At 44.5% G+C, this 18,118-nt stretch overlaps 1 protein-coding gene across 1 annotated transcript; it reads left to right on the top strand.

Annotated features, from left to right (window-relative positions):
* Positions 1-1,347: 1,347 nt before the first annotated feature.
* Tada1 (transcriptional adaptor 1) lies at positions 1,348-17,218 on the top strand. Its single transcript, XM_048421008.3, has 8 exons — positions 1,348-1,517; positions 5,325-5,416; positions 5,626-5,691; positions 10,366-10,463; positions 11,932-12,141; positions 13,846-13,997; positions 15,612-15,774; positions 16,109-17,218. Exons 1-8 carry the CDS (start codon positions 1,444-1,446, stop codon positions 16,259-16,261), a joined length of 1,008 nt encoding a protein of 335 aa, XP_048276965.1. The 5' UTR covers positions 1,348-1,443; the 3' UTR covers positions 16,262-17,218.
* Positions 17,219-18,118: the final 900 nt, after the last annotated feature.

Here is an 18,118-nt window from a genome sequence, read left to right as displayed (position 1 = left end):
AAAGTTGGGACTTACTTTTGATTATCTGTAGGATTATTACAACTTTTGGAAGGTACTTGACCACAGAGACAAGACATATTTTTAAAGATGTAAATATTCTCATCATTTGGTCCCACGATTTTTTTCTGGGATTCTGTCCTCAAGTAATAACTCAAATGAGGAGACTCTGCATGAAGATGCGTGTCGTAGTATCGCTTTTAATACAGAAAAAATAGTTTACAGTCAGGAAAGTCATTTGCATACTTCTGTTAGCACTGGGCTGCAGAGCCAGCACAGGGGTCGAAAGCAGTTGTTGCTCTTCCAGAGGACTAGAGTTTGCCCTAGTGCCCTCCTCTGGCCTCAGGGGGCAACTCTCTCTCTCTCTCTCTCTCTCTCTCTCTCTCTCTCTCTCTCTCACACACACACACACACACACACACACACACACGTGGAAGCATACACTCACAAAGACATATACGTAAGAATAAAATCCTAAAAAAATGCTGTCACTAAAAGTATGAACATTAAGGCAAAGTCATAGCCTGTTCTATATAGAGAGTTCTAGAACAGCCAGGACTACATAGAGAGACCCTGTCTCAAGGAAACAAAAGACGAAAAATAATGCAAGTAAGAATTTACATTAGGTTTCAAAAAGTTGCAAACAGAACCTAGCTGTGACTTTCGTGTGTGGATGTGTGTGTGTGTGTGTGGATGTGTGTGTCGCGTGCACATTTGAGGCTGCACAGGGAGGAAGGGCTAGGTCCTACCACTTGACCTTGACTCGAAAAAGGCTGTCAGTGCAGTTTTTCTCCGCAAGCCAGGCTAGCTGGTCACTGAGATTATTCCAGGGTCCTCCTGTCTCCGTCTCTCACCTCCCCCGAGGAGCTTTGGGTTTTCTGTTTGGGAATTATTTTATTTGGTCAGCAAAGGCTGAAGGTCCAGTACTTGAATAACACAAATCCTGCCTTCAGGGAACTTAGGTTTGAGTGGCGGGAGGCAGGAATCGAGATAAACCAACTAAGCGTCATCACCTAGATGAGTACTCAGAGAATAACTTGGATACTGCACGTGCGTACTCTGCGTCTGGAGCTCTTCCTTCTGGAAGGAAGGCGTGGGAATTCAGAGCCCGGCAGTCAGTCAGGGCGGGGTCTGGCGGCCAAGGCCGCGGTCCCAGCGCCGCCGCGGGCGGGCGTAGTTTGGGCACGCGCCTACTAGGTGAAGCGGATCACGTGACCCGAGAGGCGGGAGTTGGTGAACGGAGTTTAACCGGGTGCTCGCCCGACCGTGAGACGGGCGGGGCCGAGAACCAAACAAAGCCAACGTCTCCCGAGCGGCTGGGGGCGGGGCCGGCCAGTCGAGTGGAGCCTGCCGAGGCCCGAGCGCAGGCCTTCCGCCGAGTTGATCTTACGGTTGCTGTTCGCTGTGGGCCGCGCGGTCTGCGGTCGGCCTGAGACGCGCGCTGCAATGGCGACCTTTGTGAGCGAGCTGGAGGCGGCCAAGAAGAACTTGAGCGAGGCGCTGGGCGACAACGTGAAACAGTAAGAGCCGCTGGGACCAGCCTCGGGGCCTGTGCGTGGGTGTGCTTCTGGCCCGGGGCTGCCGTAGTCCCTGGACTCCCTCCCCTCCCGGAGGCCTGAGGCGCCTCGCGGCCGCCGCGGCACCCGTACGGATCCCGACCGGGACTCGAGGCGCTGGAGGATTGCCTCCCGGGCTCGCCGGAGACCAGGGATGCCCGCGTGGGGCGGGAGCAGAGTCTGAATGCCAGGGATCCGGCGGCACTGGGGCGCGCCGGGGCGGGGAGCCGGGAAGGCTTCCTGGAGGCGGAAGCCTGCGGCGCTTCGGGGCCAGCGGGGCTGCTGGTGAGAAGCGCTTTGAGAGCGGGTTGGGAAGGGACACAGATGTCAGGGGAAGCCGGTCACCCAACGCCACAGCTTCCACAGGGATCCAGCCGGCCGTGAGACGCCCTTTTCAGCTCTCTTTACGGATTATCAGATCCTCCAAAGGGGTGTGAGATCGACACGGTACTACGATTTGATAGACAGGGCACCGACACCCCCAGAGGTTAGTTACTCCCCAGAAGCCAGCGGCTAAGGATGGGACCAATCTGGTTTCGGCTGTGAGATGCTTCACGGAGGATGTAAAGGGACCCTCAGGCGCCCAGCCAGACTGTCAGGGGTGACAGCTCCTTAAACTGCAGCCTGCTGCGTCCCGAGGAAGTGCCTCAATCTTTTGGGGACCGGCAACTCTGTCAAACCCGTAGTTCCTGGCATCCATGCAGAAAAGATTGTCCAGAGACACCAGTGAAGGAGAACTGGGGTCTGCTGATGGAAAGGCTCTCAAGACAGGGCACTCAAGAGCGTCGGTTCAGGCTTCTCACCCGGCCCCCGCTTTAGTAAAAGGCTTTAAAAAAGGATAATTATTACATTTTAATAATACATTTAATTGTATATTTTAAGCACCAGAGATAAAAAGAGATGCCCAGGAAAAGGGTAAGACAAACCTGTATGCATTGCAGCTTGGGATGGAAAGGGATCCTGGCAGTCGGGGCCCAGGGAATACTAAGTGCTGCAGCTCGGGTGGAGGAGCATTCTGGCAGTCGGGGACTTGGAACAGCCCAGGTCACAGTCAGCGTAGCAGCTTACAGCCCTTCTCTAGGGAAAGTTTCCCCAATGTAACAGCTCTGTTTCTGCAGGAGAGGGTTTCCCCAGCAAAGTTGTTACAGCAGGGCCTGTGCTTCCGAGTGTAACAACTCTGATCTACTACTAGGGGAAGGTTTCCCCAGCCAAAGTCTTAAGTCTTTTTTTATTTTCTTTTCTTTACATTTTTGTTTTTCGAGACAGTATTTCAACGTAGCTTTGGGGCCTGTCCTGAAACTAGCTCTTGTAGACCAGGCTGGCCTTGAACTCACAGAGGTCGCCTGGCTCTGCCTCCCGAGTGCTGGGATTAAAGGCATGCTACCGCCAACCAGCTCCCAACCAAAGTCTTACAGCTCTGGTCCACTCTGCTCCTCCTTCTCTGGCTTCCCCAGTGAAGTTGTAAGGGGAAGTCTTGCCCAGCGAAAGTCTTACAGCCCCACTACACTCTCTCTGCTCCAGGGAAAGAAGGTCTTCACCCAAATCTCTGTTCAAGAGATTTTTTTGGGAGGGAAGAATCCTAGAGAGTGGTTGCCTTTTCCAGGGTGGAACAGGTGCAGGACTTATATAGGGCTTCTTAGGGGTGGAGTTTTCCTGGGGTTGAAGGGTAATTGCTTAGTTTTCTCTGCTCAGGACTTAGTTTAGTTGGTCAGGGGCAGAGATGGCTGATTTCAGGACCATACTGTGTTTCTCACACTGGCCTTTTTTGGTGGTGGTGGGGTGGGGGGCAGGGCATGTTTTCTTCATTGGCTCTGATTCTAAAAAGTGTATGTTCCCTTGCCACTGGTTCTGGGTTCTGGGTTCAGGGCTAAAGCATTTTTGCTGGCTCAGGTCTGAGAACCAGGGTGTGTTTCTTTTACTGGCTCTGATTTCAGGGCCAGGGTGGGTTCTTTGGCTAACCCTTTTTCTCTACAATACTCAGGTGTGGGCATAGGCTTCTCAATGGAGAGTCACAGCTATCTTAGCAAATGTATTTTGGTGGCTGTCTTTTTTTTTTCTTTTTCTTTGTTACAATTTTCTTTCCCCTTTTGCTGGTGAGTCGCATGGACTTATATCTGATAAGTCAAAAACCAGGCGCCATTAGGTTGCACAAGTTGGGATGACTAGAAAATCGCAGGCGTGCAGCCAGAAGGGAGAAGGAGGTCTCAGGCAGATGATGTTGTTTTGGAGTTTTTGGTTTCAGCCAGTGACAGGTTTTAAGCTGACTGGGGCGAGGGGCTCTTTTTCCTTCTTATGTTCTCAGTTTGATCATCCTGCCACAAGACCTTGACACTAAGCTCCATGGGCAGCCAAGTAGTATCATGGAAGGACCCTGAGGTGCAGGAGGAAATTAAATTAAAAAGTTACTTTAGTAGGTAAAAAGGACAGCTTTTTGCCTTCACTAGAATGGCTTTATGCTTTTGTAATACCGAGTGGTAAAACTTAGGTTTAAAAAGCATCCCAGAAGAATTGTCTCCTTTTCCGTACACAGCGTGTGCTCACAAGATTCCGGCAGTGAGTGGTCTTACATGGTGCTAAAAATGAAGGCCATGGCTTGTGTATGATTAGCTTTCACTTTGGTTCGCTACTGTGCCTTCCAGGATCACACATGCATCGGTCACACAGTAAATTCAGGGCTGACAGGAGTGTTTTGTTAGTTAGCAGTACTTCCAGTCCAATTGTACAGACCAAAGCTCATTGTGATGTTGTCAGATATGGTGCTGAGTCTAAACTTCATTGATTTGTAATGGGAAATCCACAGGTCTTTGTGCCAGGTGTTAATAATGCAGTATAGAATTGTATGGGATTCTTCTTCCATTTGAAAAGCTGCCTCTTGGTTAAGGTTGTTTTACAAGCTTGTCATTTCCTCCTAAGCAGTTTGCTGTGCATTGTACATCGTGACCATTGAAATGTGATCCTGGGTGGTGGGTGCATGAAGCATACACAGAGTGCATGAATGGAAACCGTTTACTGTTATCCAGAGGTCCAGATGTTAAAACCAAGTTCTTTCTGCTTCTCATATCCAGGGATATTTTCTTTTTGGTGAGGTGTTTAGAAACTCAGTTTTTCTGCCGATTCGATTAAAACGTGAGCTCATCTGAAGGGAAGCATGGTACCCAGAATGCCCCCCTCCAATAAAAGTGCACATTTAGGAATGAAGCTGCCATGTAGGCTTCTTGGGGGCAGCTTTTGAAAAGGTGACCCCGAGAAGGGAAGGCACAGCTGTGCCTGTTGTGAGTCAGCCCCGGGCCCACACCAGCCTCCTTTTAGGGAGAAAGGATGTTTCCTGTTGGTCTTCGGTGTCTTGGGTGTGTCCATGTGCTAAGCCTGCTGAGACAACATGCCACAGGCTTGTTGCTTAGACCACAGAAATTAATTTTCTCATGGCGCTGGAGGTTGTAAATCCAAGGCCAGCGTGTTGAAGGGGTGGGTTTCTTCTGAGACTTCTGTGGCCTCTCTGCAGGAGTTTGGAGTGTCCGCCCCCTTCCACAGTGCTGACTAGATTAGAAGGTCATTAGCAATCACCTTCATGGGCTCACCCTAACTCAGTTATATCTTTATATAGGCTTTAGCCTGGGCCTGGAGCTTCCCCAGAGGAACTCTGGGAGGCTTCCCACAGCTCAGCCATTGACACAGGTTTATAAACTTCTTCCTTGGGAGTTGGAGCAGCTAGAGTGACCCCGGGGACAGAGGCAAAAGCCTGTGGTTTTACTGTTATTTCTCCATCTGCAGATATTGGGCCAACTTGAAGCTATGGTTCAAACAGAAGATCAGCAAGGAAGAGTTCGACCTTGAAGCCCACAGACTCCTCACACAGGACAACGGTAGTCCTTCATTTCTCCAAGTTTCTCCAGACTTACAATAAGTACTTTTGTTTTTGATGTGTGTAAGGTAATCTTAACAATATTAGTTTTAAAAGTTAACTGTTAAGAATGGTAGAGAGTGGGGGAGCATTAAAGTATTTACAAGCTAGGCTAGAGTTTTTCTTACGTTGAAAGTACTCTGACTTGTGACATCCTTCTTTTTTTTTCAGTCCACTCTCATAATGATTTCCTCTTGGCCATTCTCACACGTTGTCAGATTTTGGTTTCTACACCAGGTAAGGGAGTGGGAATGTTTCCAGTGTGGATCACTTGGCAAAGCCAGGCAGCACTGGAACTCAGCTTCCTTCATGGGACACCACTCAGGTTTGCAAAGGAAATGGTCTCTGAATTCCCTAGAACAACAACAAAAAGCTATGTAGGTGATAATTATCTTAACAGATGACTTTCCCATATTTATGACTTTTAATCCTCACTCAGCTTATTACATTTGAGATGAAGTAATGAGAGGGTGGAGTCAGGATTCCTTCAGAAAATGAAGGTAGGGAGGAGGGGCACGTGGCAAGAGGAGGGGATGTTCAGGAGGCTGTGCTCTGAGCAGAACAGCACCCGGGTGTAAAAGTTCAGTGCTTATTTGGCAAATTGTTGGTAGGAGGGTTGGTGAAGACTAAGTGTAACTGGTTGTAGGTAGAAATTGGGGTTCTAAGGTGCACATCAGTTGTTTATACACTTGTCCTTCAGCCAGTTGTAGTAAGGCAAAAGTTAAGTAAGTGCTTTGAAAACTTCATTTGTGATAAAGTTGTCTTAGACTTGTTAAAAACCAAGGATCATGGGCACTTGCTGCCTCTGTGGATTAAGTCAGCTTTTTTTTTTTTTTCAACCAAATGGTAAGTCTATCTTAAAAGTCAGCCAGAAAATGGCTGGTGTTTTGTATTATCCCTTAAGAATTTTTGCTTTTATTGCTTTTACTTATGTGCTTGTGTGCAAAGTGAATATAGTTACAAGTAGCACATCCCCTTGGAGCTGGAGTTCTGGGCAGTTGGGAGTCACCCAGGTCTTCTGCAAGAGTAGTACATGCTTTTGACTGCCAAATCAGCTCTCCAGCCCCTGTATCATACCGCTTTATCATTATAACTAACTTGGATTATTTGTTAAAGAACTCACACATGGTCTAACCATCTAATTCTCTTAGAGAAGCTGTGGATGTTGAGTGTAGTGGATAGTGGTTGTTCTGAAAGGTCAGCGCTGGAGACGGGGTGGCTCCCCAACCCTTTCCTCACTGTTACCACACACACTCCATGGTTCTGTTTAACTGAAATGGAAGTGGACTTTTGCCAGACTTCTTTTATGTATGTCTAAAGTTGGATCATGTTGATCATCTCCTGTGCCTGAACAGAAGAGCCAACCTTGTGAGGGCCGGCTCTTTCTAGGTAGGCATGTTAAGAGTGCCACACTCTGAGCAGACAAGTACAGTGGGCAGAGATAACACAGGCCTGTGGAAGCAAGGAATGGACTCAAGATTAGATTTTATCACCAATATAATTGATACTTGATGATTCTAAGCTTTTACACTTATGAAATACATACAGTAACAAAAAAAAGATGAAAGTATATGTAAAGTAGTACATTTCCTAGTGAAAAATGGCATTAGTAAGCATATACTTGGCTGATTAAATAAAGCTCAGTATTCTTGAATGTATATTGATTATACAATTTTAATGATATACATTAAGTTAGATAACTTAATCTTCACAGCTACTCTTCAGGGTATTATTAACTTCTTTAATAGATACAAAAATAGACATCAGAACAAAACAAGAATTTAAAAATTTGCCCAAGGCCCTGTCTACTTAAATGGTAGCCTTGGCCTAAAGCCAGTCTTCAATGCTGTGGGAAACCCCCTTTCTCTGGGTCATCTTTTCCCCTTTGTGTCCTTACCCTGCTCGCCACCTGCACAGCAGCTGCCGCTGAACTCTGTTCTGCTCCTCCACGTCCCTGCAGTCAGCACTTCATGCTGGCACCTAGGATCCAGTTTTAACTGCAGGAGTAGGTTTCTTTGGGAAATCATTCAACTGTAGAAACCAGATTATGCCCCCCCACCAAGTTTTACTAACCATCTCTCCAAAAACAAAACAGAACAAAGCAAAAACTCTTAACTCATTAAAATGGTACTAACTGAGGCTGGGGAGATGCTCACTGGTTAAGTGTTAAGAGCACTTGCTGCTCTTGCAGAGTAACAGTTTAGTTCCCAGCACCCACATGGCAGCTCACAACCATCTGTAACTGCAGTTCCAGGAGATCTGACACCCTTCCCTGGGCTCTGAGGGTCCTGAGCATATTTGTGATACATACGTGAACATGCAGGCAAACATTCATACTCATAAAATAAAAATAAATAAATCTTAAAAGCACGGTATATCTTGTTACTACAATTACGAGTATTTCTTTTCTTATTCAAGATTTTGGTGGTGGGGCTTGAGAAATGGCTTGGTGATTTAAAACACATACTGCTCTTGGAGGGGACCCAGGTTTCATTCCCAGCACCCCCATGTCCGATGGCTTACAGCTTCCTGTAACTACAGTTCCAGGGGATCCAAAGCCCCCAGCCTCCTCAGGCACCTACACCCCTCCCCCCCCCCAGACACACAAGTACATATTAAAGAAAAATTTTAAAAACTATTTTGGAGGAGTACTTTGAAATTTCTATTTTGGAGGTATTTTTCCCAAGTGTAATACACACTCTCACACACACTCACACACATATACATAACACACACATGCACATTAAGCACTGTTCATAGCTCTGAGAAAGTCAGCACAGACAGTTGTTGGTAAAGACTGCTCCTGACTAGATGCTGCATCCTAGTGCATCCCCTGCTGGGCTCTGTTCTTATGGGGAGTCGGGGAGTCGTTCATTGTCCCTCGTTGTTGCTTACACCTGTCTCTGGTCTGTCAGCTCCAGTGTCTGTCTCTTTACTTCATTACCCTGTCCTTTGAGTGTTCCTCAGCTTCTCCAGGCTTTCTGTTTAATATACTCTCGAATTCAGCGGCTTTTGTAACATTTTCTTGCTTGATTGATACATGTGTTCTCAGACTTTACTGGAGATGCATATGGGTCAGTTATTTTACTTTCTGTCTAGAATATCTGCTCAGTTAGTTGATTTTTTTTGTTTATTTGTTTTTGTTTTTAACTCATGTGCTATTGTTTGGATGTGGTTTGCTCCCCATGGGTTAAGTATTGGGATCTTAGATTTCAGTGTGGGTGGTAATGAGGTGGTGGGAAGTTCTTAGGTACTGGAGTAGCCATCTTCAGAATCAAGATAAGATGAATGTATCTTGTACTCCTGATTATTTGTGTTTTTCTTTTTCGGATGAATAATTTTGCTACATGAACTCCTGAGTTTCTTTTTGGGGAGGTGGGATAGTATGCCTTCTGCCTTCCCAAGTGCTGGGATCACGTGCCACCACGCTAGTTACTGCTGGTCTTGGGAGAGTAATCAGTTTGTTAGAAGAACAAGCCAGATCCCGGATTATCTTTTTGACTTTCCTACCCCCTCAAAAATCTTAAGTAGGTTTCTTCCATTGGCGAATATTCTGCAGTACCAAATATGATCAAGTGCCTACTCAGTGCTGTCCATGTGGAGATTTTGCTGTAGAGTGTGCTGACAGAGCCAGCTGCTAGGAAGGGGTATATGCTGAAAGCTTTGATCTAAGAAACCAGCATCCATACTGCCCACTTTAGCAGGTATCAGACACTGAGTGTGGCTTGAGAAGAGTTGTCATTGTTGTCCCCACACCAGCTCACCTTCATGTGTAGCTGTTGTGCCATCCCATGCTTGGAAGTGAGCAGAGTTTCCTTGTGGGCATGGGAACTGCATCTGCACAGAAGCCTGCACGTGGTTTGGTGCTTCGTTGCTGTCTTCATGGTCTTAATTCTTGAACAAGGAGTTCTACATTTTAAAAATGATTTTTTTATTGTTTGAGAATTTCATACTGCATATGATGTATTTTGATTAAATCTACTCCCATGTTTTTATTTTATACTGATCTAGTTCATGGGAGTGAGGAAAGGCACGCATGTGGGTAATTTTTGAACACAGACCTTGCATTGATAGTGACTTTCAGGCTTACCAAGCCCTCTTTGCTTCTGTGGGTCTGTGTTAAGCTGCCTCTGCCTATCCTTGCAGACTCACAGCCTCTCTGGCTAAGCTTTGTAAGACCTCGTTAGTCCACCTTGGAACTTGTTGAGATTTCATTTCTTTCTTTCTTGTGGGTCGCCTTCCTTTACTTTTGGTTTTAGTCAGGTTTTGAGAAAGAGATATATAAATGTGATCAGTTCACCAGCTTGGGCTATAGCCCTCCAAAACATTAATTAAAAATAAAGGACTGAGAGATGGAAGCAGAAAGACCTGAATTTGGTCCTCTTGAATCCATGTCAAAGGCAGGCATTGCAGCATCTACCTATAATCATCTGCCTGTAATCTCTTCATCGGGAAGGCAAGGAAGGGAAGAGCTTGCTGGCTAGCTAGTTCAGCCAGCATCCAGCTCTAGGTTCCACAAGAGATCCCACCATAATAAATAAGGTAGAGAAGAGACTGAGGAAAATATTAGACATTCCCCTCTGGCCTCTGAGTGCATGTATGCATGCACGCACACATGCACGCATGAGCATGCACACAAACACCCAAGCACACACAACATGCTTGAACACATTAAAAGAGTTTTGCTTTCCTCAAAAAATATAGTTAGAAAACAATGTGATATGAGATTTGTCATTTCATATATAGAGAAGTAAAAAGAGAAGATAAAGATTTGAGCTTCATTATTTAAATTTTCATTACCCAAATGGGCCATGCTTTTAATCTTCAAATGAAGAAAAAAAAATGGTTGTTGTCATTTTTCACTCTGGCTATTGTCTTTTTCACGGTGACTCTTATTTTTCTGTCTTGTAGAGGGTGCTGGATCTTTGCCCTGGACAGGGGGCTCTGCAGCCAAGCCTGGAAAACCCAAGGGCAAGAAAAAGCTTTCTTCTGTCCGTCAAAAATTTGATGTAGGTCTTTCTTCAATAAGGTCCTGGCAGCTACAGTTATCAGTACTAGTGTGATAAACAGCTATGGCATTGGAGGTGGGGGCGGGGTTGATGAAACAGGGTTTCTCTGTGTAGACCTGGTGTCCTGGAACTCAGATCTGCCAGCTACTGCCTCCTAAGTGCTGGGACTAAATGTATCACCACGCCTGGCTAAGTAACTGTGATTTTAAATATTACCAGCAGAGTTGAAGAAAAAAGATTGTAAATATTTCTTTGAAATGTATTCTTGTCAGTGTTTACAGATGAATGTTGTCATTAGCACGTCAGAGTTTCCAGTGATTGGAAGCTGGACTTGTGTTCTCTCACCATTCGAGGCTCAGAGCAAAGGCATCTGGGAGCTTCTGGTAGGCTTCTGTTGAAATCTAGCTCCGCTCTAAGCCCTTAGAGATCTACTAGAGACTGTGAGGCATTTGGCTATTAAACATGTAAACCTTTGAAATATATGTTTTTAGGTAGGAAGAGAAGTTTTCCAAAAGTTTCTCATCCTAGGCTTGCCAGGATGCCTTATGTCAATAACACTACTCAACCTGGGTCTTCACTGTCTCCAGAGGCATACCTGGTTTGAAATGTGTTAGCTATGTCACAGCCTTATACTTAGGAAATGGAAAAATACTGGTATTGTTTTTTTATAATATATACATGGAAACTGTCTCCACTACAAAAGCAAAAGTACCAGGAACAAATCTCCCAGTGATGGTAGAGTATATGAGTTTCATAGGAATGCTGAAGTGTTGACAAGTGAACAAAGGCTGAGTATTTTAGATCATGCCTTAGGCTGTGTGTTAGGAATGCAAGCAGACAGAAGAGCTGCTTCTGTCCCATAGCATTACCTCAGAGTATTTGTCAGAGTTATCATTTGATTTCTTAGGTTTTGTAAATCCTAACTGAAGCATTAATTGTATGTCTATACTTTTAGACTCTACTTACAATTAAACTTCTGTGATTTTCTGAGTACAGTTCCGTGTCGTCTCTTCCGATTGTTATTCTTAGTGTAAGGCCACACATTTTGTCATCACCGAGGTACTGAGTATAATCAGCGGCTGTGGGCATGGAGGTGCACAGCAGTGTGCAATCCCAGCTCTCGGGAGGCTGAGGCCTGTCAAGGGTATGAAGTATGGAAAGACTGTTTCAAAAAAGCCAAAGAACAGTCTGATGTGTAGACAGCCATTGCTTTCTTGACTCACTGTGTAATGGTTTGAATTTAGTCATTTGTATGTGATTTACTTTTTGTAGGTTTTGTTTGAGCCTAGCCTTTCATGACTGAGCCATCTCTCCAACCCACGATTCACTTTTTACTTTGAAAATTTTAATACCCTGTGGTATAGTTTTGGTGGGCTTGCTTTGTAGGTCCCTGTTTCCGGCAGACAGGTTTTTTTGTTTGTCCTGTTACTTGCTATTGAAGTAAATAATTTTGAATTTCTTTATTCAGCATAGATTCCAGCCTCAGAACCCCCTCTCTGGAGCTCAACAGTTTGTGGCAAAGGATCCCCAGGATGATGATGACTTGAAACTCTGTTCACACACAATGATGCTCCCCACACGGGGTCAGCTTGAAGGGAGGATGATCGTGACAGCCTATGAGCATGGGCTGGACAACGTCACTGAGGAAGCCGTTTCTGCTGTTGTCTATGCTGTGGAGGTGGGTTTGCTGTTGGTAATGATTTTTATGAGATGTATGTGTTTTAAAATGATAGTGATAGGAAGGAACTGAATGCCACTCAATTTCATATCTGTCATCATTAAGAGAAACATGTCATACTTCACAACCGAAGAATTGCCTTTATTTGACAGAGGTTCTCCAGAAAGGTTCCTTGCAGCATCCATACTTTTGCTTATCTCTTTTTAAATTTGTTTTGTCAACACACAATAGTGTTTAAGCAAAAACAGAAATCAGAAATTCTAGTGGTTCAATGTTGTATTGAGGAGTGCCGCTTCCCACCGCCTGACTCCCGGTCGCCCGACTAGCTTTACCCAAAATAACCACACGGAGATCTGTATTAATTAAATTGCTGCCTGGCCCGTTATCTCCAGCCCCTTATTGGCTAACTCTCACATATTAATCTAACCCATTTCTAATAATCTGTATCGCCACTTGACTGTGGCTTACCGGCATAAGTCTAAGCAGCATCCGTCTCAGAGAGGAGAGCCATGGTGTCTGCCACACTGCCTTCTTCCTCCCAGCATTCTGTTCTGTCTACTCCGCCTACCTAATTTTATGCCCTATTAAAAGGCCAAGGCAGTCTCTTTAACCAGTGAAAGCAACAGAAATAGAGAAGGACCTCCTACATCAGTTCAAGTCACTTGTGTTTGAGGTAGTGCTGCATTTAAAGAGTGGGCATTTGAACAGTTGATCGTTTGACCCACTGTTTCTTTTATCACTTAGTATTCGACAAAATGTACATTGCACTGATTCCAGACAGTACTCAAGTAACTATAGGTAATTTTCTGGGTCTCATTTTCCTCAAAGTCATTTCTGAGATAGTAGTTGCACTAGAAACATTGAATGAGTTCTATATGAAAACCTGTATTAAATTGCACACGGATGTCTTGATAGCAGAAGTCATACTGGTATAAGTGAGATGCTGAGACTGATCCTGGCTCCCTGTGCTAACATATGCTGGAAGTGTCCTATTTTCATGCTCCCCAACCAGCTCTAATGTACTTGGTTCTTCTATTTGTTTGTTTGAGACAGGGTTTCTCTGTATAACAGGTTTGGTTGCCCTGGAACTCTCCTTGTAGACCAGGCTGCTCTTGAACTCACGGAGATCCACCTGCCTCTGCCTCCTGAGTGCTGGGATTGAAGACATGTGCCACTTGTCTTGGCTCCCTGCTACTTGGCTCTTCTAAAGGTGATGAGAATTGATAGATATGTACAGTATTCTCTGTTTGTAGAGCTTTTGAGAGCAAAAGATTTTGGTAACCAGTGAATACCAGATCTTAAAACTTTTGTCTCATTTTAAGTCAAATTTCAAAGTTAAAGCCTTAGAAAATTTACTTTACCAAAAAATGTTTTCTGAGAAGCGTCCACTTAATGCATGTGGAGTGGTAGAGAGCTCTCACCTTGCATGGGAGGCCCCATGTGATGCTCAATCTCAGCACTGAAGACTATGAAATAAAACCCACCGCAAAGAAAACCACTGCATGTAGAGCAGCTTCTTTAAAGAGAGCCAAGTGAAGCTAGCACATCCTTCCCTCCCCCGTGCCCTGGCTGGGCTCTTTTCATGAGCTTTTGTCGTTCTACATCACCAAATGCAAGGACTGTTTGGAATGGAAGGACCGCTTGACAATGAACATCTTATAGTTTGTTTTTGAGCAGCTCTTGCTATTTTCTTTTGTTTTTCAGAATCATCTCAAAGATATACTGACATCAGTTGTATCAAGAAGGAAAGCTTACCGGGTACGAGATGGCCATTTTAAATATGCCTTTGGTAGTAACGTGACCCCACAACCATACCTGAAGAATAGTGTGGTGGCTTACAACAACTTGGTTGAAGGGTGAGTGACTTCTTACTCTTGTAGTGATCCTTTGCTGCTTGGTCACTGACTTTATGTGAGAGGCCACTGTTAAAGAACTGGTTATTGTGTTTCTGCAAGATTTGACATCAGTGCAGTTATAGAGTGAATTACTTTAGTACCCTTTTAAAACCAGAAGTGATTGTTTGATTGTCTCTCTCTGTGTGGGATGGAGTAGTCCTTCAGTAGTGTTTTCTGATGGTGGCCTCTGCCTGGTGAGGGGGTGGCCTGCTCATGGCCTAAATCTGGGTTTCTGATGGTGGGAAGAGGAGGAAGAGTGGTGGATGTTTGTTGTCCATGTCTGACGCTCATGGCTGTAGCCCAGTCATGGCCTGCGCGCATTTCTGCTTGTTCTCAGCATCCTGTTGTACAAATTGACCTCTGTCTACCATCCACTCAGGCCCCCCAGGGCCATCTTCAGTTCTTAGCCACCCTTTTATGAGTTGGTTCAGGTTATCTTTATCCCACAACATTTAGTGTTAATTTTAGCCTTTTGGAAAAGAGCTCGCAGTGGTTTTCTTTGTGGTTACTGCCGTGGCTATAGTCTGTAAAGACTGGATTTCGTCTGTCTGGTGATCTGGCTGGTGGCTGACAGGAGGACAGAAGTGACAGTGACACAAGATCAAAGAAAACATTGAAGGCTAGGAGGACTGGCGGCAGTAGCAGCGGTGAGATAACAGAGAGGACAGACACTGCCGGGGAGCTGGCAGCACATGGAGAGGTGACGCTGTGGCCATCTCCAGGCTGTGGAGACATGGTGATGAATAGTGTCCTTTCAAATTAGGGTCCCTGTTTAGGTTTCCATCTGTGGTGACATACCTGTTTGGGATTGTTTCATATTTAAGTCATCCTCTCGGGAAAAATGAAAAAAAAAAAAAGTGGTTCCTTGTAGTAAGGTGTGCTCAGAGTTGACTCTGATGGCTTTGCCCTGAAGCCCTCCGTTCCTGTCCCAGTTCCAGGAAGCTGTTGCTCTAACAGAGCTGCTTCCATCAGCTGCTCTAAGCCACAGCTGCTGCCCCGCTCTTTGCTTTGCCTCCTTGTATATTCCTGGCAACTGTGTAGTTACCGCATCTGTACAGATGTAAAGCCAGACCTGACTTCTCGGCTTGTCTTCTATTTGGCCTGTATCTGGTGGCGTTTTTTCCTCATCCTCCCATTTGACTGCTACTCTTCTAGCTGTTTATTTTTAAGCTTGCTATCAGTATGATTTGCCTTCTCCATAATTTTTCAGTTTCATATTCCTTCAGTTATACTGCTTTTGTTGTTGTTGTTGTTGTTGTTTATATGCATGTTTTGTTTTATTTTTCCAAACTAGAAACTCTTCAGGGGCAGCAAGCAGTTTGGTTCAGTACCCTGAGCTTATATGTTAGTATTGTGGGAAGAGGGAGTAAATGTGACTGCATTATATTGTTTACTCCTGATACATGGGACCCTTTAGAAATTAAAATCATGGACTCTTTGTTTATATAGTGGTGGGTGTTTGCTTCATTTAAAGACACTCAGAATGAGGTGTGTTCCAGTGAGCCTCTCTATTCTTGGTTTCACTTATCTCTGTTTTAGGGACTGAGAATATTTCTTTAAAAACTTCTTTTCTAGCCCTCCAGCCTTTTCTGCTCCCTGTGTTAGTCAGAATCCAGCTTCTCAGCCACACCCTGACGATGCTGAACAGCAGGCGGCATTCCTGTTGGCATGCTCCGGGGACACTCTACCTGCATCCTTGCCTCCAGTGAACATGTACGACCTTTTTGAAGCTCTGCAGGTATTTTTAAAATTTAAATTGGCATTGTGTGTATGCACATGGGTGCAAAGTGTCATGGCTTGTGTGTGGTCAGAGGACAGCTTTGTGGGGTCATTGCTTTCCTTCCACCGTTACTGGACTCGTCATCAGGTTTGCACAGCGATTACCTTCTCATGGCTGAGTGGCCCACAGAACCATCTGTTTTATTATCTGACGAGGGATTCACCATGTTCTGATTTAAAGTTTATAGGGTACCTAAGTCATGAGAAGTTTTTAAAAATACAGGTTATACTTTTGAATGCTGGAAAAATAAGTCTATTGAAGTGTAATAGAAAACATGATTTTAAACTCTCAGGTACACAGGGAAGTCATTCCTACACATACTGTGTATGCCCTTAACATCGAGAGGATCATCATGAAACTCTGGCACCCCAATCACGAAGAGCTACAACAAGACAAAGTCCACCGCCAGCGCTTGGCAGCCAAAGAAGGACTTTTGCTCTGCTAAATCAGGAATGGAAGATTTGGGACCATCACTAAATTAATTGATTGCTGAAAATTGAAAGCTTTTGACTCCACATTTCAAAACTGAAGTGTATAATGTATGTATGACCTTTCCTATGGAAATGTGACATTGAGTGCATTTTGTGTTGCTACTGTGAAGCTATTAATAGATGCCTGACTAATGATGACCTGGGTGTCTGTGTCCCCAGGTATAGGAGCAGGCGTTCTTCTGTACCTGAATAGGGAGATTGAGGCAACTGAGGTGTAGTGTCTCTGGTCTATGGTAAGGTAGGTGACATCCTAGAATAAAGATGCTGTTTGTAGCACAGTCCCCATGGTTAGGAGGGCTGCATGTTCAGTGATGTATGTGCTGTATCTGACAGTGAAAAATTCTGCTTTCCCTGAAGAACTAGACTCTGCATATTGGTGGACTAACCTAGTGGTAGTCAGAATCTCCTTTAGTGACTAGTTAGCAGCTAGATAAGTTCCCAGGAAACCCACTGTTTTCACCCCAGAGAACAGGGTTTGGATTTGTGGTGGTTTTTGTTGTTGAGTTTTTTTTCCCCTTTAATACTCTAGTCCAATTCTTAGAATGCAGTTATCCTTGTAGTTCAGTTGTTTTAGCATTAGTGTGTCTAAAGGCTGATGGACAAGCCTGTTAATCCTTTAGAAATGTTTTCATGAAATCTTACAAACTGCTAATTTTCATATTTCTACAAAATGTTTTACTCTTTCAAGTGGTACTATGAGCTTACATTTGACAGTGTTACTGGTAACCAACTTGTTTTAAAGCGATGTTACTTTTCATTCATGTAGTATTGATGGGCAAATTAGACGTACAGATGGGTTATCAGAGGCCTCAGCAGTAGATACATGTGAGTATTTTTGTGTGTTCCTATATCTGGATCTGTGGATTTGATTTTGTATTTTAAATGTGACAAATAAACATTTTGGGAGAAAACCTTTTTCTGTTTATTCAAGTAAGCATATATATACTATATAATCTTATACTGGTTTTTTGAGACATGCTCTGTAGACCAGACAAGCCTTGATCCGCCTGCCTCTGCCTCCCAAGTGCTCAAATTAAAAGCTTGTGCCACCATTGCCCAGGCAGGTAAGGAATATTATCTTCCATAGAAATAGGAAAAATCCAGTCATATGAGAGCTTGGTTCAAACTTTAAAAGAATGTTATTAGGCAACTGACAAGGCAGGTTCCCATTAAGGTATGCATTTAGTGGTATGTAGCCTAAGATTTAAAAAAAAAAAATCAACAGCTTAAGTTGTTCTTGGTACAAACCTTTCTAAGTGTCAGGTGGGTGATACTCAAGAACTTTTAGGGGTTGAAAGGGATTGGCGTGATAGGTACACACATAGTGGTCTTGTTTTGAACTGTTGCTGTGTGAAGGGCTCATGCTGCCTAGTGGGTGGTGTGTGTGTCTGGAATGGAGAATTCCAAAGGGTTCTGTGTAGCAGAGGGTGTTTGTTTGTGTGTGTGTATGTGTGTGTGTCTATCTGTCTGTCCCCAGCAATGGAAAATTCAAAGGGTTTGTGTAGCAGAGGAGGCTCTAAGCTGTAGACTGTTCACTGTGTTGGGCTCTAACCAGTCACTAACCAGTGGGACCACAAACTCCAGAATCAATGCAATGATTTTACCTTAATTATTTTGAGCTCTACACTCACATCTGTCTTCCACGTCAGTTGTCAAGGGATTTTCTGAAGTGGGGGGATAGGCTTGGCGGTAAGGTCAGGACATAAGAATAATTAGGATATTCCAGAGTTCCTACAAAAGATCGCAAACTTTGTGTTCCACCAAAGGCTGGCTCCTTTAGATACCTCTGCCAGTTGTGAATCTATGTGCAG

This window comes from Myodes glareolus, chromosome 5, assembly GCF_982192425.1.
Source record: "Myodes glareolus chromosome 5, mMyoGla1.1, whole genome shotgun sequence".
Taxonomy (NCBI): Eukaryota; Metazoa; Chordata; class Mammalia; order Rodentia; family Cricetidae; genus Myodes; species Myodes glareolus.
Note: the sequence above shows the minus strand (reverse complement) of the source record. Positions and strands in the feature narration are given on the sequence as shown.

Excerpts from the sequence above, each read along its gene's own strand:
- Tada1 (XM_048421008.3), top strand. The coding sequence starts at position 1,444 with ATGGCGACCTTTGTGAGCGAGCTGGAGGCGGCCAAGAAGAACTTGAGC. Across the intron at positions 1,518-5,324 it reads CTGGGCGACAACGTGAAACA|ATATTGGGCCAACTTGAAGC; the intron begins GTAAGAGCCGCT and ends CTCCATCTGCAG. Across the intron at positions 5,692-10,365 it reads GATTTTGGTTTCTACACCAG|AGGGTGCTGGATCTTTGCCC; the intron begins GTAAGGGAGTGG and ends TCTGTCTTGTAG.